This window comes from Balaenoptera borealis (genome assembly GCF_965194805.1).
Source record: "Balaenoptera borealis genome assembly, chromosome: 8".
Lineage (NCBI taxonomy): Eukaryota > Metazoa > Chordata > Mammalia > Artiodactyla > Balaenopteridae > Balaenoptera > Balaenoptera borealis.
The window spans coordinates 24,504,240-24,526,209 of record NC_138865.1 but is presented as its reverse complement, the minus strand read 5'-3'; the positions used below and the strand labels follow the sequence as shown (position 1 = coordinate 24,526,209).

The following is a 21,970-nucleotide window of genomic DNA, read 5'->3' as shown; positions in this document are numbered from 1 at the left end:
GAATCTAAAAACCTAATAAAATAATAAAAGGATATTTTGTTATATTTATTGTAAATAAAACATATCAATTATAGCATAAAATAGTATGTCAGAATTGAAACAAAATGTACTTGTAACATTAAAAGTACATGGGCAAGGACAAAAAAAAAAAGAATGCACCAACTTGATCGACCAGGGTCAAGGCACAAATACCAAGGCCCACAGCCCCTGAATGCCCCACTCAAAATTCTCATAGAGTCTCCCATACACGTACGCACTGATGCCTGAATATTCTTACTTCACACACACACACACACACACACACACACACACACACACACACACACACCAGTGATAAATGCTGATGAATGCTTAATAAAATGCTTTCCAAGGGCAGGTAGGAAAGCTTTGATTTACGGAGCTTCACAACTTACCTGGTGTAACTATTCTCAGCATGACTAATTTCAACCTGACGTCACAGAGCTGGGAAGAGATATGCACCATTGGCTATACCAAGCTAGTACGAGCCAGTTCCAGCGCACCCCATCCCCTTTCATGTGAATATGTGCACACAGTCTGACTGCACCCTGAGTAACACCCTGAACGCTCACCCCAAATATACAAACAAAACCACACTACATATCTCCAGAACATATCTCAGAACATACAATCTTTCATATACACTAAACACACCCATACAACTGCTACCTGAAACCTGAATGTACATACAAAACACCTCTCACTACCTGATTTTTACACAAAACCACTCACCTTGAATGTGCTCAAATACCAACATATGCAACCAACACACTACCTGTATATTCACAACAAATAACCTGTAGACACATAGGCTCTCAAAAAACACCAAGTATACAGTTGTTTCATGAACCACCAAAAAAATACCCACACACAATCCCACAGTCCCAAAATACATATACTCCACAATTCCTGAACACACAACCTATACAGCCTCTCTGTTTCCAAATACATACACTGAAGCTCTCCCATATCTCAGAATACACACCCCGTAAGCCCCATGAACCTAAAGACACACACACAGGCACAAAACAACCAAACTTACCAAATATATACAGGACCATCCCACGAACATTGAAAATACACATATAAGCAACTCCACCAAGTTCTTCAACCAGTACATTCCAGAAGTGACACAAAGAGGATCCCTGAATACTTTAATACACACACAAAGCCCTTATGCACACTCTCATAAACTAACCATGAACATACACCCCTCATGCTCAGATACATACAAGACACAAAAACACCAACAATCCCTCAACTGTAGCTACTATACACTCATGACCCCCACACACTCATGGACACACACACCAGCAAATATTCCCAATCTCTAAATATATATATCCCCCCAAACCCTATACATCATCCTTACATTTCCAGAATCCAACATTACCACCACAATCCCCAAACATTTCCAAACACAAAAATCCCAGCATTCCGGGAAACCACTGTGACCATTTCTGACAACCTCAAACCCTATGAATTCACCCATGCCCTGATGGATATACACACAAACCAGTACACACTCCTAAGACACATGGACACATCTCCAGCATATCATATATAAATACACATAAAACCCCTTCCAAGTCCCAAATTACACATCTTAAACCTCCATACCCCTAAATACTTACTTAGAACCATATCATATACTTCCAGTACAAATAAATTCTCCCATTCTCCTGTATACACATAACTCCATTACTATATCAACACAAAAATACTCACTTCCAGATACAAATAACCCCCAATGAAAAATGTAAACACATACTCTAGTAAATATTCATCTAATCGGCTACGCTCCTTGAATACACACACAAACTCAACATACATGTTTCTCACCACAAGCCCCAAATATACCCCCAATTACTCAGCATACTACACATATGGAAATATACCAACCTATAACCAAAAATAAACATAAGGCTTCACACTATCTGCATATACATAATCCCACACTCCCAAATACTCACACTGAAATAACACCACCTGCTTCCAGAACACAGATTCATATAAACCCCACACCACACAACACATTCATATGCACATATACATTATACCACCAGTCCCATAAAATAGTCTTAAACCTGCCCTCACACACCCCAAAACACACAATTCCTGAAAACCACCAAAAGAAACGCACATAATACAGCATGCCCTAAATATACAAATGATCCCTCTACATTTCAAAAATAGGCAAAACACATGACCCTACACCAAAAGTAATAAACACAAGTACTTTTTCCAACTTTTCCACTATGTACATGCAGCTAACCCTTCAAAACCCACCATCAGACACGCATTTCTAACATGCTGGGAGAAAACACACAAATAAACGCACATTCCCAAAGTCTTACACTACAAATACATAACCCAAACAACTTGACTACATCTGAATTACATCTCAAACCCTCTACATAAACTCAAATACATCCACTCTCACAACAACACACTCATGTCTTCCACTTAACCCCAAATATCCACACAGACACCACCAACCCACAAATACAAATACACTACTCAGATTCTCACCAACTCCATAAATACACAAATAAACCTCACGCCAGGAATTCATGGAAACACATTCCCAATAGACTCCCAAATAATGATATACACAAAACCACCCACTGCCCATGAGGTCCTACAATCCCTGGAAGATCTACAAATACGCATATACAACATGACACTTCCAGATACACATAAACACCCACAACTCCCCAATTGCCAAAAACAAGGATGTAACTTCTTAATATCCTTAAATACAGACACTGAACTCCAACAAGCCACAAACGCACATATATGTAATTCACACTACAAACACACCCACACAGTACTTTCACAACCTCAGAATACAAACATAAACTACCTTAAGCCCCATACGCACCTGCAGTGGTGTGTCATCAAGCAAAGCCTTAATAACCTGAATCAGCACTTCCTAAAGAAATGTGGAGATATATACCATATAATTAATTTTAAAGATATAATGGATGTGTGCACATAATTTACAAATAACTTAAAATGTACTCTATTCTTCACTGTAAATTCTATATACCGAATTGATTCTTACCTAATCCTTTCGTTGATTTTTGCTGAACTTTTGCATCACCAGCCAAACTATGCTTGCAATTCCGTCATGATCTGAGAGTATCAGACTACGAATAAATGCTTATTGTTAGATTCAGGAAACTTACTCCTCTCATTGACAAAAGAGTACAGTTTGAACATAAGTGTTGATTGATATTTTTATGTTAAAAAGTTACTAGTGAAGCTGTTAGGATGTTCGCTAGATCTTCACTCATATTCCAGTGACCTGAGCTACACCTTTGGAACCAGATGAGGGTTTTCAACTCGCAAGAACGTCCCTCTAGCTTTTGTACTCTTCAGAACGCGCAGACTAGAACGGCACCTGTTTAATAGCTCGCACACACTATTTCCCCCCGACTGTAGGCCCCGCAATCACTGAACCCTTCATGCAGCCGCCTCCCCAGTGGAGCCAATAACCCTGGGGTAAACCCCTCAAGGGAATCGAGCTCTATGGGGGCGTGAATCCACATTGTGGGGAGTCTCCTTACACGGACAAGGGCACAAACAACCCACAGGGTGAACAACAGCGCAGAGCGGTGACACCTGAGGGGTGAAAAGTCCCCATACCCCTTACCTCAGGGTTCCTGGAATTGACTCTCGAGGCCGCCATGACAGGCCCCGCCCCCGCCGGACGGCCGTTGGGGCCCCCACCCTCCACGCTCGCGCATGCGCTCCTGTCTTCTGGAGCCGACTGCCCCAACAGACGCCGGGAGCCATTGGAGGACGGCGGTCCGCGTGCCCGAGAGCCCCGCCCCAATGGGCGTGCGCAGGCGTGCAGGAGAGGGGCGCGCGGGGATCTGTTCCAGGAGGTCTCTGCAGGAGAGGAGAGAAATGCAGGGTCGGGCACGCTACGGAGCATCTCTGGCGACGCTCCTCGCCGGGAACCTTCGTGACGGTCTCTTCTTAAAACCAGCTCTTGTGAGATGTGCACTCCTGATTTTTATACTGCACACGTGAAACCCATGCACTTAGCTACAAAGAGTTCTGGAGAGCTCCGCTCTAAGCACAGTAGCCTCAAATTGGGGCAAGTGCTTTCATGCCCTTTGGACTGCAGTTCCTTGGTTCTTCTTTATGCCTTTCAAAAAACAGTAGGTCCTTTTTCCTAGCAAGCCTGAAGTTTCCGTTAAAGAACAATTCTAACAAAGAATTCAGACCTGGGAAACACTCTTAAGATACTGTCTCCTGACTCCGTTCCTAGAGTTTTTCCAAACGCATTTACTCTACTAGAATATTTTTTCTCAGTGTATTTAATACATGGAGGTTTTTCAATACATGTTGATTCACAGGTGTTTCCTTTGTACGGTTTTTTTTTTTTTTTTTTAAATAACTTTGAGAGAGAGTGGACAATCTGGGCCAATTTCAACACAGCAGGTAGTATGGGAACAATTTTCCTTTCCCCCCCCTCCTTTTTTGTAATATCTTGCAGACTTTCAGTTGGCATTAAAAACAACAACAACAACAAAAACAGTAGCGGGATCAACTTACTGACCTGACTTTGTAATACTTCCCAAAGAAACTTCAATCATCAGATCCTCTTTCTGGTCAATTGCAAGATTAGAGCATTTCTCACTCAACAGGATGCCTCTGAAGACCCCTCACATCTAACAGCACTAAGCGCCTCCAAGTGCACAGACTTGAAAACTCCACAAGACACAAACATGGTATCTCTTCATTTCTTTAATGTTTCGTGATTGAGTGGAAGATGAACTGTCTTCTGAGGCTTGTGATGCATGTCCAGAGTTGTTTTTTCTCCGTAGTCAATGCCTGCCCGCAGCCTCTGTGCAGGAATAGTCACAGATCATGATCCAAAGGACTTTTAGATACTCCCTTCTGTGACTGCTCTTCCCAAATTACATTTGGGCTAATTTGATTATCTCTGTCCCTGGGGTGTAGGATTTTGAAGTATTACAAAAGTGATTGCAGAATTGGGACTGGCTAATTTTTGCACAGTGCAATTTTTGTATCAGTGGCCTTGAGAAGAGTCCTTCAAATACTGTATCAGAATTATGAGTGAGAATCTTGTAAATAATTGGTTGAATGACTGAACAAAGGGAGGAAGCAACAAGGAAGCCTGCCTTTCTCGAGTGCCTGGGTACAATATTTTGCCTCACCATCCCTCTAGTGTGAAGTTATTGGTTGACAATCATTTAAGTTTTCCTTCATTATAAAAGCTCCAGTACTGACCGATATTCCCAAATTGTTTATTTTTTTCAGTCCCCAACAGGAGTTTCTTTAGATATAAAGTTCACCATGATGTTGCTTGAAATATTCTCACCTTATCTTCTCATCTTCTTTTGAGTCAATTTTTCCTGACAAGGGGCAAGGAACTTCTTAAGCACCAACAGGAGTCTCTTTCACACTGTGGAACAGTCCTTCTAAACCTCTGTTTCCTTCCAACACCCCACAATCAGTAGGAGTTGTACTGCTGCTACAGCAGTGAGTGAATCTCGTCTCCCAAGAGATTTGGTTGCCATCCTCTGAGGTTTTCAGCCTTCATCTCCCTTGACAAGTTTCCTAACAGTCCTCTCCTCTCACAACACAAAACACAAATACTCTTTCATATCATTTTGATAGTGTTAAACTGACTGACATGGATTCTCAATATGAAAAAAATAATCAAACAAGTTTTTTAAAAGGAATGCTACCATGATTCCCGTGCAGATGGGACCATATGCAATGATGAGGCCTAGATTCTAAAGAGCAAGGGTAAGAAATGCAGACAAGAAATTAACAAACTTGTAAGCAGGGCTTGCAGGCTAGGATTTAGATGGAAGTGGGTTTGTCTGAATGGGGATTGGTAACTGGTAGATAAACTCTTGGCATTGTGTCAAAGTGCAAATCCATTTCATGGGTAGTGGATTTTTAACACCTAGAAAAACCAGGGCTCTAGGATGTTTAGTCCCTTTACCATAAGGAAAGAGAAAAAGATTTTCTGCCTTCTTGTTCCTTACTTCTGTCCTTACCCCTAATAAGCCAAGATATTCAGTGCTTATATGATGGCTCTTCCAAATCCATTTCATCCAAAGAGCCTGCAGATTTTATGTATGTTTACAGTTGTGTTTTCTGCTGGAGCCAATATGCACACTTGAGTCTCTTTACTCCAAGTTCTCTTTCTCATAAAGATGAGTAACTAATAATAGCTTGGTATGTTCATACTTTCTTGGTAGTGTTGCCAGATAAAATACAGATTTCAAGTTAAATGTAAATTTCAGATAAACAGGGAAAGAATTTGCAGTAAAAGTATGTCCAAAATTTGCATGGGACACCGTTATACTAAAAACGAATTCATTGTTTATGTGAAATTCAAAAATCAAAATCAGTTAGGCATTTGTTATTTTTCTTTGCTAGATCGAGCCACCCTATTCTTTCAGGTACTTTGAAATGTAAGAGACTGTAGAAATTCTTGTTCTAGGAATCTAGTGCAGAAACAGAGGAGCCACGATACCCATACAATCATTGGAAATATCCTCAGATATATTAGAACATATATGAAATTTCAACTAGAAAAAAAAATGAAGGCATTTTTAAAAATGAAAACAGATTGCCTTCGTTTTTAGTTGCATGGCGTATCCCTGGAAAGATTTTAATGAAACAGGTAACACTGGTTTCCTCCGGGAAAGAGGTGGGAGGAGGACTTGCCACTGCATATTCCATTTTGCACATTTTAATTTTGAACCATGAGAAGGTGTTACTCGCTTAAAATATTATACTAAAATCATTTAAAAGGTAAAAAACTAAATGTTTTACAACCATGGAATACTATGAGAAAGACATTTAGTGAATTCTGGTCTTGGACATGGAGGCTGCATGACGGTTTTTTGATGGACGGGGGCTTTCCAGCACAAAGGATCATTAGTAAGTCTGGTCCTGCTGGATGTTGGTTGGAGCACAAGGACCACTCCTTTAGGAGTGATGTACATACAGCAGTCAAAGACACTGGATCTGCTGAGACAATCCTAATTTCAAATACTCAGTTCCATGTGGCCATAAATACCCAAGTGTTTATCAGACTAACAGTTCTGAATTTTGTTCAGAAAGTCTAGTCTCTGTTGAAGTAAGTCAAGAGCCAGGTAGGAAGCAGAGTGTGTTGAGGGACACAAAACTAGGTTGATGGAAAAAGAAGTGAAAGGAAGGGACCGTCAAGTCCAACCTCGGTGCCGTGAATCAAAAAAACAGTCTATAAACTGCGTAAAGAGGCACACGCCAATTGTGTTGCCACTGTGTGAGGTGGAAGGAACTTCCGGTTCTTGCCTACCTGCCAGAGCCCTCGTGGAATGTCTCCCCACCCCCACCCTACCCAGACCCACGTGCCCTCTGCCCCTCCCCCACTGCAGAATGTTTCAGCCACATTCTACTGTTATGACTCAAACGTGCCCCTCCTTCAGTTGGATCCTGAGCGTCTGTTGAAGCAGGTCACTCTCTGGGTCCTGGTCTTGACTTTTCTCATTGAGGCTACCAGGCAGCAGTAGTCCGTGCCCAAGCCTGCAGGATGGCTTCAGAAGGAGGTAAGCCTATAGGCTGGGGGTGTGTTCTCAGAGACCCTGCCATCCCTCACATCCTTCGGGTTCACACGTGACACTTCACGGTGGGCACACAGTTGGACTGAAGTAGAGGGAGAAGAGAGCACTGGACACACGAGGACATTTCACCTGGGGAGACTGGGGAGCCTGAAGAAACCTGAGACTGCACTGGGGAGGAGGGGTCATTGGAGGTGGATCAAGAAGAATTGCCCTGGCTATGGAGAAAGGATGGCAGCAGGCAGGTTGATTCTTTCTAGAAGGGAGACAAGCCACTTTGAAACATGTGTGTAAGGATGTGTGTGATGTCCTGGTGGTGACACAAGGAGGGTCATGAGGAAAGCCTAGACCTGTCTTGTGTTCCTGAGGCACCTGAAGCTTGCCTCACCATATCTTTCTAAGGGATTTGAACAGGAGCATACTGTATCTAAGGGGGCCGTGGGGAGAGATGGTCTTGGTGAGAAAACTGTTCAGTGGGGCTGTGTGTGGCCACACCTGCAGTGAAGTGTCCTCTCCGAGAGCTAGGCAGGAGGTTACTCTAACTGCCGCAGCCCACACCTCGTCCACTCCTCCCAGCCCAGAGCTCACTTCTCAGTTCAGGTAACTGTTGCTTGGGATTCAACAGGGGATGGGCAACCGTGTAACTTCAGCCAAGAGAGGGCTCAGGTTCCTGAGTTGCTCTGAATTGTTCTTCCTTTTGTGGAATCGCAGTACTTCAGACCTACTTCATCTCGTCCAGTATCTCATGGTGGACCCTCAGGCTGCCTTGAGAGGAAGAGTTTGTTCATATTTCCTGTCACTCCTTCATGGACAGGGGACAGATGTGGAGTGGGGTTGTTTCGGGCGGAATGTCTGTGAAGGCTGCTTCCTCTTTTAAAGGGGGAAGGAGTGTAGCCCAGGGGCAGGAAGACAATCTTCTGTGTTATTATTAAACGTCCTATGACACCTGTTCTGGTTAATTAGGTGCACCGTGGTGTGTACCTTGTTCTCCTGAACAGGGATGTGATCCAGACAACTTGATCGCCATGGCAACTGGCTTCTGCCTGCTTCTCAGATTGTCTTTCCGTTATTGGGAGCTGGAGGGGGAAGGAACACAGGCGGTCTGTACTCCCATGACCAATGTAACATGACAATTCCCTGGCCCTTGTTTAATCCTCTGCAGCCATCACTGGCTGTGAAATGACAGAATCTAAGGGACATGCGCCTACTTCTCACACACCACTCCCCCCACCCCCGCCTCCTAGGAACAGAACTCCTGAGTGATGACAGTGACTCTGGGCACTGGGGAGGGGGTGGCAGGACCTGGCCCATGTTACATGTCTGCTGTGGGTTGTTCTGAGATGCAGGTGCATTCTGGGCCAGTGTTATGGGTTTGTATCAGGATTCCATTAGAGAGATATTTTCCAGCATTTTGTTTTGTTTTGTGAGGCTAGGAAAGAAAGAGGGGATTTATACTGAGCATCAGGAAAAGGAGGACTGAGGAGGAGGTGGGGCCCTAATATTTTACACAATACCTGTCCACAAAGGGCCTTTGGGTGCCTAGAACTTACCTTGGAGAAGGTCCCTACCTGCTAGTACGCCGGCTGAGGGGCATTTCTCACAGAGCGGATGTCCACACAGTTCCAGGTCTTGGGAGACAGCCTGTGAGGCTAAGGTGCCAGGGGGTGCCTTAGGGAGGCTCTCCAAGTCAGTGCTTGCTGAGGCGATTTCTTCTCGGCAGACAGGGGTCAGGGACCTTGGTGGATGGGCGCGGGGTCACCAGTGGAATAATTCTCAACTGGAGGTCAGGGCGTGAAAATCACTTGAAGACATTTGCACGCTGCACAGTTTCCCTTGTCCAAGTGTCCCTCACCTGTGGAGATTTACACTCTGATGCCACAGAAAGCCTCAGTCCCACTTGCCCATTCTCCTCCTCCATTCACTCCTTTCCTTTGCCTCCACAGCATGTCCAGTGCTGGGAACGGATGTGACCATGAACCCCGGTGCCTCCTTGTCTACTTTCACGGCAGTGCCCTTCCCTCCACCCATTCCTGGCGCCCAGCACCGGCCACCCTGGCAGCAGCACCTGCCACGTCCCATCACCCCAGCATTCCCTCCTGGCAGCAGCCTGCTGCTGCCAGCTTTCCCCAGGACGCCTATGGTGGCTAATGGTGGCCGTGGCCCCAGTGCCCCTGGGGCTTGCAACCTCACTGTCCAAGTCAGGTCACAAGGGAGGACAGTGGAGGCCCCCCAGACTCAGACCTTTGTCGTTACTCAGGCCCCCCTCAACTGGAGCGCTCCAGGGGCCCTTAGCAGGAGTACTGCATGTCCTGCCCCCGTATTCTTAGCAACTCCTGTGATGGGGACCGTTGCGACTGTTTCAGCTGTTGGAGTTAGTCAGGCTGGCAAGGGAGGCTGGGCCCCAGGCTTTCCTCCTCAAGCTCCACCACCAGCTGCCCAGCTGACCCCTATCATTCGTCCAGTGAACTATGGGCCATGGCCACATGGCACTTCCAAGGAGGGCCGCCTGGCCAACAACCAGTCCAACGCCTCGCAGGATGGCTCCTCTAACCCCCAGAGAGAGTACAGTAACTTCCGACGTTGGCAGCACATCAAGCCCCTGGCCCGGAGACACTTTCACCTGAGTCCTGATGCAGAAGCTTTTTCCTGCTTTCTCATGTGAGTGAACGCTCAGGGGGTCCTGAACTTATGGGAGCTTTTAGATAAAGAGGAACTGGGGATGGACTCGCACGTTAGGTTTCTAGGGATACTGGAAGGAAGGTGTGAGGGCGATGTCCATGCTATGAGAGGGCACATTGTCGGTCACATGGGTGGGCCTACCAGTCCGTGACATCAGGACTAAAATGTGCCCTATCTCAACTGGCCCCACCACCCTGTGAGTCTGGCCAGCTTGCTCTTCCATGATTCTCATGGTAATATGGACTGAAGACTTGCAGTCAGAGAGGGTCGTGGTGTAAGGTGAGGAGCCAAGGAGTGGATGCCGCACTCTCCTGTGGTGCCGTGTCCTTTCATATAGGACTTGAGTGTACATGACCAGGGGAGGTCACTTCAGAGGAGGAGGAGGAGCGCGGGGCCCAGGAGAGCGCTTTATGCATGCCTCCACTTCGTTGTGGAGAATTCCACTAGGAACAGGGTGATGGTAGAGCTCTCCTAAGGGCGTGGGCTCTCTCCCACTAGAGTTGTGAGCCTGGCAGCCATTTGCATCCTAAACCTCCGGTCCCTCGTAAAAAGGGGACAATTACACTTCACTCAGAGGACTGTGCCGAAGACTCCTTGGGCTAATCTATGAAGTGTTAGCAGATTGCTTGGCACATGCCATGCCTGATTGATGATGATGAATTTTATCATGAAAATGCAGCTTTGAGGAGGAAAAGAGCTCCCCAAGGCACAATGTCCCAGCTCTAGCCTGGGAGTGGATGGTCATCCTTGAGTGAGTGTGAGGCGGTGACAGCAGTGGCCGGGAAGGCTTGTCTTTGCCCTCCCAGACGCCCGCCTCTCACCCTCCTGTTGCTCAGTCATTCTGGGTTGAGTGATGTGTGGTCCACATGGGCGGGTGGGGTCAGGCAGGTGGGGGCTGGGCTGGGCCCGGAGACTGACCCCGAGGGCTTACAGCCCAGTGCTTCGATCCGTGGCCCGCCTGAATCCCACCATGCCGCTGGAGGAGGGACTGTGGAGGGCCGTGCAGGAATGGCGGCGCTTGAGCAACCTTGACCAGATGATCTACTACGAGATGGCGGAAAAGTGAGTCAGCGTCCTGGGCCCAGGGGCTGCGTGGAGGGTGAGGCGAGTGGGTGAGGGCAGGGTCTGGCCGTGGGGGTGCTCATCAGAGAGGACAGAGGAGAAGGGCTGTCACCCAGCACAGGGTCCCCGCAGCCCAGGGGCCCTACTGTCCCCCAGAAACCCCTCCCTCACCTTGAGAGTTTGAGACTTCTGTCCTTCCTCCACCAGGAGCTCTGCCCTCCCCTGATTTTGACCTACCCTTGCCTTGACATGAAGGTCTCAGGACGGGGCAGGGTGAAGCTGTGAGTCCAGTAGGGGTCCAACTCCGGCCATATGGGCTGGGCCGGGGAAAGAGCTCCACCCGCCAGCCTGCTGCTTCCTTAGTGGTGGGTGGCTGGCGGCCACTTCACATAGATTTGGGACCACCTCTGCTCATGAAAAGTGCCCTGAGTGGGTACCCTGGCATCCCTGAAGAGGCTGGTGAAGCCAGCTGTCGTTGGCCCAAGGGTCTCCAGCCCTTCCAGTGTTTGCTCCATGGTAATCCCCTTGGTTTAAGAAACGAAACCAAACAAACGAGCGCCTCTCAGAGGAAGGGAAGGCCTCTCCTCTAAGCTCAGCATCCACATCGTCCAGCCTCTCCTGGGCCCTGTCTCCAGGTGTATGTTCCAGGAGTCTCAGTCCTAGCCCAGGGTCCTGAATTCGGGCAAGGACCCATGTGGGGAACACATGCCTGTTCCAGCCTCTGGCTGTCAGCCCTTCATGTGGTTCTGGATGGGGACGGGGGCATGAGGAGGGTGCCCCCTGGGTCAGCCATGTGTCCCGTTGACCTGGTTCAATTCAGCGACCTGGGTCTATGCTGTTGCATGCCCTCCAGTGCTGGTGAGGCAGGAAGGGTCCCAGATCTTGTTATCACTTCCAGGAGCAGCTCTCTGCTGTGGACAGCACCTCACAGGGCCTTGACGGCCCCGAGGCACATCCTCTCCCAGTGCCTCATTCTTGGCTGCCTCTGTTGGGCTCCAGAACCCAGGCCTTTTTCTCAGGGTGGCCTGTGCCTCCGTCACCCCCCAGGTTCATGGAATTTGCGGCCGAGGGGGAGACGCACATTCAGCATTTGCAGTGGATGCAGTGCGCGCAGGATCTGCCTCCTCCAGCCCCACCGAAGCTGGATCCTCGGGGGCCCCCAGCCCCGAAAGTGCGCCTTCAGCCAGGCACCCAGCTTCCCACTGGAGCTGAAGGCACAGGTAACAGGGGCCTAGGGTTGGCCACTGTCCCCATGTGGATCCTTTTCCTTCAAGACAGGGGCATTGGTCTTTCAACCAAAAGAGCCACCGAGGCGGGGGGTGGGGGTGTGGGGTCTCAGCTGCCCCTTGTCACTACGGGGTATTGACTTGGTCAGTTTTGTAACTCCTCTCACACCTCCCTGTCAAAGGACCCCACACTAAGTCTGCCTAAGAAGTGGGCTTGATGGGGAGACCCCTAGAAAATTGGAGGTTCCCCACTTCCTTACTTGTGACTCTCTTAGATGACCCCCTAACCTCCCCTCTCCAACTGTGCATGAGGCTTCAGATGGTCCTGACCCTTCCCACACCCACATCAACGTCCCCCAAACAATGCCCTCACCAACGTGCGCTCGGTGGTCACGAGGTGGACCGGGAGTCCCTCACCTTCCTTCCCTTCCTCCTGCTCTGCCTCAGCCTGTGCTCCCGGGATGTCCGGCCCCAGGGCCCAGCCCTCGCACCCAAAGCCACACAGATCCCAGCGGAACCCGGAGCGCAAGGCGCCCAAGGAGATTCCCCCTGAGGCTGTGAGGGAGGATGTGGACAGGATGGAGGCGCTGGTGGGGCCCGTCCACTCAGCCCCAGGCAAGTCACCTGCAGAATGTGGAAAGGACGGAAATGAGCTGAAGCAGGAAGAGGACGACACCTACTTGGACCCGTGTCTCTTGAGCAACATTGAAGAGCTGCGTTCCCGGGAAGACTCTGTCACCAAGGTAGGCTGGGCCTGGAGCCTGGGGTCTACAAGATGCCAGGGCATGGAACTCTCAGCACCCAAGATCTGGGTTCTGCTCAGGCCGATGTGACTTAAGCTCAGCTCCTTGTTCCTCAGCCCGGTGTTAGGGGAGGTTTACGCAGATGTATGTGTGTATATGTTTGTGTCTGTGTGTATGCCTTTGTGTGTCTGTGTATGTGCATCTGTATATGTGCTCTTTTGTGTGTGACTGTGTATGTGCATGTGTGTGTGTGTGTGTGTGTGTGCTGACCATCCCCGCCTTGTGGAGGAGAGTGGGGGTGGGTCTCTGCTTTTCACTTTCCCTCCTGGTCTTCTTGTGTCACAGGCCACTCCTGGCCAAGGATGCTCACAGCCTCTTCTTTCTGTCCCAGGTGGAGGCAGTCATTCACCCTCGATTCCCGGCAGAATTGTTTTCCCCAGACCCACAGCTGGATGTCTTGGCCCTTGCTGAGGAGCTGAAGCAGGAGGAAGGACTCACCCCTGAAGAAGTGAGCCAGGGGAGGGAGAGGGACACTTAGGGAGCCAGGGGACTCCAGGGGAGAGGGGACCCCAGGTGATCCAGGGGACAGGGGAAACCAGGTGGCCCAGGGGAGCCAGAGGAGGGAGGGATCGCAGGTAGAACAGGGGAGACAAGGGACACCCAGGAAGACCAGGGCACGGAGGGACCCCAGTGAGCAGGGGAGAGGTAGGGCCCCAGAACAGGAGGCCCACATGGCTCTGTCCGTCCCTTCCGTGCCTCGGAGGCCTGGCATGGGGAAGGGCCCTCTCTGGGGTGGGTGCAGCGCAGGGTGATAGGAAGGAGAGGATGGGGAGCCGGGAGCGGAGGGAAGGACACACAGCTGGGAATAAGGTGCAGGAGGATGGCAGGAATGCCACCGTGTCTGTATTTGGAGTCTAGTCCTGGGGTCACCCGTCCCCTCCTCCCCCCCAGGGCCATTGTCCCACTGCCCAGTGCTCCTCCTCTCACACGTGTGCGTGGAGCCGTCACTGTCCTCCTCCCTCCTACCAGCTGGTGCAGAAACGACTCCTGGCCTTGAAAGAGGACGAGGGTGGGCCGGCAGCCCCGAGCCACAGTGCACCCGGAATGGGCTCAAGTCCATCTGAGTCCCACGCCGGCCAAGGTGCCCAGAGGCACGACCAAGACCGCCATCGAGGGGTCAGTGATGAAGCCTGCCCACCAGAGATTGATTGTGAGGCTCTTCATAGGCCCATCCGAACAGACACTGGCCCGTTCGTGCTCAGAGTCTTTGTTCCCTCTCGAGGATGTCAGGCTGGCAAGGGAGGCTGGACCCCAGGCTTTCCTCCTCAAGCTCCACCACCAGCTGCCCAGCTGGCCCCTATCATTCGTCCAGTGAACTCTGGGCCATGGCCACATGGCACTTCCAGGGAGGGCCGACTGGCCACCAACCAGTCCAACGCCTCGCACGATGGCTCCTCTAACCCCCAGAGAGAGTACAGTAACTTCCGACGTTGGCAGCACATCAAGCCCCTGGCCCGGAGACACTTTCGCCTGAGTCCTGATGCAGAAGCTTTTTCCTGCTTTCTCATGTGAGTGAACGCTCAGGGGGTCCTGAGCTTATGGGAGCTTTTAGATAAAGAGGAACTGGGGATGGACTCGCACGTTAGGTTTCTAGGGATACTGGAAGGAAGGTGTGAGGGCGATGTCCATGCTATGAGGGGACACATTGTCGGTCACATGGGGGGCCTGCCAGTCCGTGACATCAGGACTAAAATGTGCCCTATCTCAACTGGCCCCACCACCCTGTGAGTCTGGCCAGCTTGCTCTTCCATGATTCTCATGGTAATATGGACTGAAGACTTGCAGTCAGAGAGGGTCGTGGTGTAAGGTGAGGAGCCAAGGAGTGGATGCCGCACTCTCCTGTGGTGCCGTGTCCTTCATACAGGACTTGAGCGTACATGGCCAGGGGAGGTCACTTCAGAGGAGGGGGAGGAGCGCGGGGCCCAGGAGAGCGCTTTATGCATGCTTCCACTTCGTTGTGGAGAATTCCACTAGGAACAGGGTGATGGTAGAGCTCTCCGAAGGGCGTGGGCTCTCTCCCACTAGAGTTGTGAGCCTGGCAGCCATTTCCATCCTAAACCTCCGGTCCCTCGTAAAAAGGGGACAATTACACTTCACTCAGAGGACTGTGCCGAAGACTCCTTGGGCTAATCTATGAAGTGTTAGCAGATTGCTTGGCACATGCCTCATTGATGATGGTGATTTTTATTATGAAAATGCAGCCTTGAGGAGGAAAAGAGCTCCCCAAGGCACAATGTCCCAGCTCTAGCCTGGGAGTGGATGGTCATCCTTGAGTGAGTGTGAGGCGGTGACAGCAGTGGCCGGGAAGGCTTGTCTTTGCCCTCCCAGACACCCGGCTCTCACCCTCCTGTTGCTCAGTCATTCTGTGTTGAGTGATGTGTGGTCCACATGGGCGGGTGGGGTCAGGCAGGTGGGGGCTGGGCTGGGCCCGGAGACTGACCCCGAGGGCTTACAGCCCAGTGCTTCGATCCGTGGCCCGCCTGAATCCCACCATGCCGCTGGAGGAGGGACTGTGGAGGGCCGTGCAGGAATGGCGGCGCTTGAGCAACCTTGACCGGATGATCCACTACGAGATGGCGGAAAAGTGAGTCAGCGTCCTGGGCCCAGGGGCTGCGTGGAGGGTGAGGCGAGTGGGTGAGGGCAGGGTCTGGCCGTGGGGGTGCTCATCAGAGAGGACAGAGGAGAAGGGCTGTCACCCAGCACAGGGTCCCCGCAGCCCAGGGGCCCTACTGTCCCCCAGAAACCCCTCCCTCACCTTGAGAGTTTGAGACTTCTGTCCTTCCTCCACCAGGAGCTCTGCCCTCCCCTGATTTTGACCTACCCTTGCCTTGACATGAAAGTCTCAGGACGGGGCAGGGTGAAGCTGTGAGTCCAGTAGGGATCCAACTCCGGCCATATGGGCTGGGCCAGGGAAAGAGCTCCACCCGCCAGCCTGCTGCTTCCTTACTGGTGGGTGGCTGGCGGCCACTAACATAGATTTGGGACCACCTCTGCTCATGAAAAGTGCCCTGAGTGGGTACCCTGGCATCCCTGAAGAGGCTGGTGAAGCCAGCTGTCGTTGGCCCAAGGGTCTCCAGCCCTTCCAGTGTTTGCTCCATGGTAATCCCCTTGGTTTAAGAAACGAAACCAAACAAACGAGCGCCTCTCAGAGGAAGGGAAGGCCTCTCCTCTAAGCTCAGCATCCACATCGTCCAGCCTCTCCTGGGCCCTGTCTCCAGGTGTATGTTCCAGGAGTCTCAGTCCTAGCCCAGGGTCCTGAATTCGGGCAAGGACCCCTGTGGGGAACACATGCCTGTTCCAGCCTCTGGCTGTCAGCCCTTCATGTGGTTCTGGATGGGGACGGGGGCATGAGGAGGGTGCCCCCTGGGTCAGCCATGTGTCCCGTTGACCTGGTTCAATTCAGCGACCTGGGTCTATGCTGTTGCATGCCCTCCAGTGCTGGTGAGGCAGGAAGGGTCCCAGATCTTGTTATCACTTCCAGGAGCAGCTCTCTGCTATGGACAGCACCGCACAGGGCCTTGACGGCCCCAAGGCACATCCTCTCCCAGTGCCTCATTCTTGGCTGCCTCTGTTGGGCTCCAGAACCCAGGCCTTTTTCTCAGGGTGGCCTGTGCCTCCGTCACCCCCCAGGTTCATGGAATTTGCGGCCGAGGGGGAGACGCACATTCAGCATTTGCAGTGGATGCAGTGCGCGCAGGACCTGCCTCCTCCAGCCCCACCGAAGCTGGATCCTCGGGGGCCCCCAGCCCCGAAAGTGCGCCTTCAGCCAGGCACCCAGCTTCCCACTGGAGCTGAAGGCACAGGTAACAGGGGCCTAGGGTTGGCCACCGTCCCCATGTGGATCCTTTTCTTTCAAGACAGGGGCATTGGTCTTTCAACCAAAAGAGCCACCGAGGCGGGGGGTGGGGGTGTGGGGTCTCAGCTGCCCCTTGTCACTACGGGGTATTGACTTGGTCAGTTTTGTAACTCCTCTCACACCTCCCTGTCAAAGGACCCCACACTAAGTCTGCCTAAGAAGTGGGCTTGATGGGGAGACCCCTAGAAAATTGGAGGTTCCCCACTTCCTTACTTGTGACTCTCTTAGATGACCCCCTAACCTCCCCTCTCCAACTGTGCATGAGGCTTCAGATGGTCCTGACCCTTCCCACACCCACATCAACGTTCCCCAAACAATGCCCTCACCAACGTGCGCTCGGTGGTCAGGAGGTGGACCGGGAGTCCCTCACCTTCCTTCCCTTCCTCCTGCTCTGCCTCAGCCTGTGCTCCCAGGATGTCCGGCCCCAGGGCCCAGCCCTCGCACCCAAAGCCACACAGATCCCAGCGGAACCCGGAGCGCAAGGCGCCCAAGGATATTCCCCCTGAGGCTGTGAGGGAGGATGTGGACAGGATGGAGGCGCTGGTGGGGCCCGTCCACTCAGCCCCAGGCAAGTCACCTGCAGAATGTGGAAAGGACGGAAATGAGCTGAAGCAGGAAGAGGACGACACCTACTTGGACCCGTGTCTCTTGAGCAACATTGAAGAGCTGCGTTCCCGGGAAGACTCTGTCACCAAGGTAGGCTGGGCCTGGAGCCTGGGGTCTACAAGATGCCAGGGCATGGAACTCTCAGCACCCAAGATCTGGGTTCTGCTCAGGCCGATGTGACTTAAGCTCAGCTCCTTGTTCCTCAGCCCGGTGTTAGGGGAGGTTTACGCAGATGTATGTGTGTATATGTTTGTGTCTGTGTGTATGCCTTTGTGTGTCTGTGTATGTGCATCTGTATATGTGCTCTTTTGTGTGTGACTGTGTATGTGCATGTGTGTGTGTGTGTGTGTGTGTGCTGACCATCCCCGCCTTGTGGAGGAGAGTGGGGGTGGGTCTCTGCTTTTCACTTTCCCTCCTGGTCTTCTTGTGTCACAGGCCACTCCTGGCTAAGGATGCTCACAGCCTCTTCTTTCTGTCCCAGGTGGAGGCAGTCATTCACCCTCGATTCCCGGCAGAATTGTTTTCCCCAGACCCACAGCTGGATGTCTTGGCCCTTGCTGAGGAGCTGAAGCAGGAGGAAGGACTCACCCCTGAAGAAGTGAGCCAGGGGAGGGAGAGGGACACTTAGGGAGCCAGGGGACTCCAGGGGAGAGGGGACCCCAGGTGATCCAGGGGACAGGGGAAACCAGGTGGCCCAGGGGAGCCAGAGGAGGGAGGGATCGCAGGTAGAACAGGGGAGACAAGGGACACCCAGGAAGACCAGGGCACGGAGGGAACCCAGTTAGCAGGGGAGAGGTAGGGCCCCAGAGCAGGAGACCCACATGGCTCTGTCCATCCCTTCCCTGCCTCGGAGACCTGGCATGGGGAAGGGCCCTCTCTGGGGTGGGTGCAGCGCAGGGTGATAGGAAGGAGAGGATGGGGAGCCGGGAGCGGAGGGAAGGTCACACAGCTGGGAATAAGTTGCAGGAGGATGGCAGGGATGCCACCGTGTCTGTATTTGGAGTCTAGTCCTGGGGTCACCCGTCCCCTCCTCCCCCCCCCCCCAGTGCCATTCTCCCACTGCCCAGTGCTCCTCCTCTCACACGTGCGCGTGGAGCCGTCACTGTCCTCCTCCCTCCTACCAGCTGGTGCAGAAACAACTCCTGGACTTGAAAGAGGAGGAAGGTGGGCCCGCAGCCCCGAGCCACAGTGCACCCGGAATGGGCTCAAGTCCATCTGAGTCCCACGCCGGCCAAGGTGCCCAGAGGCACGACCAAGACCGCCATCGAGGGGTCAGTGATGAAGCCTGCCCACCAGAGATTGATTTTGAGGCTCTTCATAGGCCCATCCAAGCAGACACTGGCCCGTTCGGGCCCAAAGTCTTTGTTCCCTCTCGAGAACGTCAGGAGGTCTCTGCATTCCGGGCCAGACGGCCCTCCGCTCCCCAGGGTCAAAGGCACACTGGCCCTCTACTGGGACCCAGGGATGCGTCTGTTCTCAGAGAGGCGTCTCCTGTTCCGGAGGCCCGAGGGCCCAGGGACGCGTCCAGTGAGGACGAGGAGGCGCTCCCCAGCCTGGCCTTCCTCTTTGCCTCTCCGCAGAGCCTGCCGCCTTGCGGGCTGTCCCAGAGTCCTACCCCTGCCTCATGCCTGGCCTCCCCTGGATGTTGGGGGGCCCAGAGTGCTCCCCAGGCCCCCTCCCCTCAGAGAAGAGGCCCCAGCCCAGCTCCACCAGCCGCTCCCAAGTCGAGGAAGCGGGCTCTGTGTGGGCGCCCAGCCGCTGCTGAGAAGCTGCCCATCCCCGGGGCTGGCCACGGGGTCTCTGCGAGGCCAGCCTTGGCTCTGGGGCTGGCTCGCCCCTCACAGCCGAGAAAGAGAAAGCGTGACCCGTTTGTCACAGGGAAGAGGAGGAAGAAGAAGAGGAAGCACTGCAGCCAGTAGGGAACAGCCGGGCCGGCCCTCCAGGGCGAGCCCCCCAGGGCGGCCCCCAGGGGAGCCTAGGGGCTCCTCCTCACCCCAGTGCTGATCCTGGGATTGTGGGGGGTTAGGGAGGTGGGGGAGGTGGGTGTGGGCAGGACCTTTGGAGTGATGTATGAAAATTGTGAATAAAGATAGTTTTCGTGGGAAATGCTCTCAGGCCATTGTCATCTTCTTCGTGTGGAGCTGCTCCGCAGAGAGCGATCCTGAGAGGAAGGAAGGGTGAGGGAGGTCACAGGAGCTATGGATCTACAGGTGGCCAAACCTTTCCTCCACATAGACAAGGACTCCTCAGGCTGCCCCTGGGAACGCACAGCTCTCACTTTCCCCAGGGACCCCCTCATCATCCCCTTCTCTAAAGCCTGCTTGGCTAGGGGCCTTCTGGGGCATCTGTAGCATCTTCTGCATCCCTGAACCGTCTGGGGAGGGAGAGCTGCTTTTGTGCCTCTCAGCCCTCTGGACACTAACCAGTTTCTAGGACGGAGCCTGGAGACGGCCCTTGTCTTTATGGAGCTGCTCTCTGCTTCCCTGAAGTGGCCAGGCGATGGCGCTGGGGTGACCCTCTGCTCATCCAGGGTTTCCTGTGGGGGTGGCCTGACCAGAGAGGAAAAGTCTTGGCCATGGGGACAGGACTGTCTGCCTCGTCATAGCGGGAGCGTTCTCTAGTCCCACTGGGATTATTGCAATGTGGAGAGTGGTTGAGGCAGCTACCTCTTAATCCCAGTGAGGATGCAACGAGGGGAATGGGCGCGGGGAAATTCATGGGGCACCTGTTACAGGTGTGTCTAAGGGAAACGACAGTTGGGCCCCTTTGTGGAACTTGTGGGATTTCTGTGCAGCAGCATCTCTTTCAACTGAGGGAGGAGGACCCATCTGGCTGTGGCTGTGGGGACTGGCCTTAGGGGCCTAGGGGTGTGCAAAGACACCCCAGAACTACTGTCCCTTCCCTTTCCACCCATGGCTGGACATGTGTGTGTATTGGTATCAACACTGATTTGTATTCCCATAGAAAACAGTTCCTCCTGACAAACTATGACCGTGTTTCACAAGAACAGCTTGCTCACAGGGGCAGCAGGGGTGGGGGAGAGGTGTCTGCGGCCCCAGATCTGGGTGGGAGCTGGGATCCATGCTGAGGAGTGTGGAGGCCTCAGTCACCGTCCTGCGGTTGCCGGCAGAGACTTTGAATCATCAGAGCAGGGGAAATGACCAGCTCATAAGGGTGAGACGAGCAAACAATGAGGGCAGGGAGCAGACGCCTGCTGTCTCCCTGAACTGCCCCCCCCTCGCAGCCTGCTTAGCCCCCGTCATGGCCTGTGCTGGCCCACCTCTGAAGCCCCTTCCTCCTAATGCACTCAGATGCTCTTATCCTTTGTGGACCCGCCCTGGGCCTCAACCCCCCTTCCCTGCTGGCCAAAGCCTCTTCTCCCGGTTCTGAGTTCTGATTCCTTCCCCAGGACCCAGGCGGGGGTTGGAACAGCAGAGACTCCCTAATTCTCCCTCCTCCTCCCTGAGATCTTGACAATCACCTTTGTATGTTTCTATGATTTTAACTACTGTAGCTACTTCATGTGAGTGGCTATGATATGTCCTTTGATGAGTGGCTTATTTCACTTAGCATAATGTCTTAGAGGTTTATCCATGTTGTAGCATGAGACATGGTTTCCTTTTATTTCAAGGAAGGAAATATTTCCTTGTGTTTATAGACCCCATTATCCCTTCATCTGTTGATGGACATTTGGGTTTCTTCACGTCTTGGGTATTTTGGATAATGCTACGACGAATGCGGGTGTGCAAATATCTCTTTGAGATCCTGCTTTGAATTCTTTTGGATACATACCCAGAAGTGGGACTGCTGGATCACATGGTAGTTATATTTTTAATTTTTTGAGGAAACTTCATATTGTTTTCCGTAAGGGTTGTCCCATTTTACACCTCTCACTAACAATGAGAAAGATAGCCACCATCAAGAACTTGGTATATATCCATCTTATAAAAATGTTTATGCTTTTAGCAGAGCTGTAGATAATCAAAATTATGTATAATAACAATATTTTTGGTTATATATGGTGTCATGTAAATCATATTGCCTTTGGCTTCTTCTTTCAACATTCTTACTTTAAGAAAAATGGATATATTAGATGTTCTTTAATTTTTTAATTATTTA

At 51.8% G+C, this 21,970-nt stretch overlaps 2 protein-coding genes and 1 long non-coding RNA gene across 3 annotated transcripts in view; 2 read left to right on the top strand and 1 right to left on the bottom strand.

The window, feature by feature from the left end:
* Positions 1-3,748, bottom strand: part of LOC309633333 — a 113,427-nt gene extending 109,679 nt beyond the window's left edge. Inside the window, exons 1-3 of the long non-coding RNA XR_014247425.1 lie at positions 3,677-3,748; positions 3,086-3,170; positions 2,903-2,953 (exon numbers count right to left, since the gene is read on the bottom strand). This is a non-coding gene — a long non-coding RNA (uncharacterized lncRNA). The remainder of the gene's footprint in view (positions 1-2,902; positions 2,954-3,085; positions 3,171-3,676) is intronic.
* A 20-nt stretch (positions 3,749-3,768) lies between these two features.
* LOC309633775 (NUT family member 2G-like) lies at positions 3,769-19,837 on the top strand (the record flags this gene model as incomplete). Its single annotated transcript, XM_082403034.1, has 6 exons — positions 3,769-3,997; positions 9,563-10,277; positions 11,232-11,360; positions 17,776-17,941; positions 18,333-18,449; positions 18,976-19,837. The coding sequence occupies 6 exons, from the start codon at positions 3,769-3,771 to the stop codon at positions 19,768-19,770; spliced, it is 2,151 nt and encodes a 716-aa protein (XP_082259160.1). The 3' UTR covers positions 19,771-19,837.
* LOC309633858 (NUT family member 2G-like) lies at positions 14,227-18,014 on the top strand. Its single transcript, XM_082403144.1, has 3 exons — positions 14,227-14,897; positions 15,845-15,973; positions 17,020-18,014. The coding sequence occupies exons 1-3, from the start codon at positions 14,434-14,436 to the stop codon at positions 17,336-17,338; spliced, it is 912 nt and encodes a 303-aa protein (XP_082259270.1). The 5' UTR covers positions 14,227-14,433; the 3' UTR covers positions 17,339-18,014.
* Positions 19,838-21,970: the final 2,133 nt, after the last annotated feature.

Bases quoted from the DNA above. Each gene is read 5' to 3' on its own strand.
- LOC309633858 (XM_082403144.1), top strand. From the start codon at position 14,434: ATGGGCTCAAGTCCATCTGAGTCCCACGCCGGCCAAGGTGCCCAGAGG. The intron at 14,898-15,844 runs GTGAGTGAACGC...GAGGGCTTACAG, and splicing joins GCTTTTTCCTGCTTTCTCAT to CCCAGTGCTTCGATCCGTGG. The intron at 15,974-17,019 runs GTGAGTCAGCGT...GTCACCCCCCAG, and splicing joins CACTACGAGATGGCGGAAAA to GTTCATGGAATTTGCGGCCG.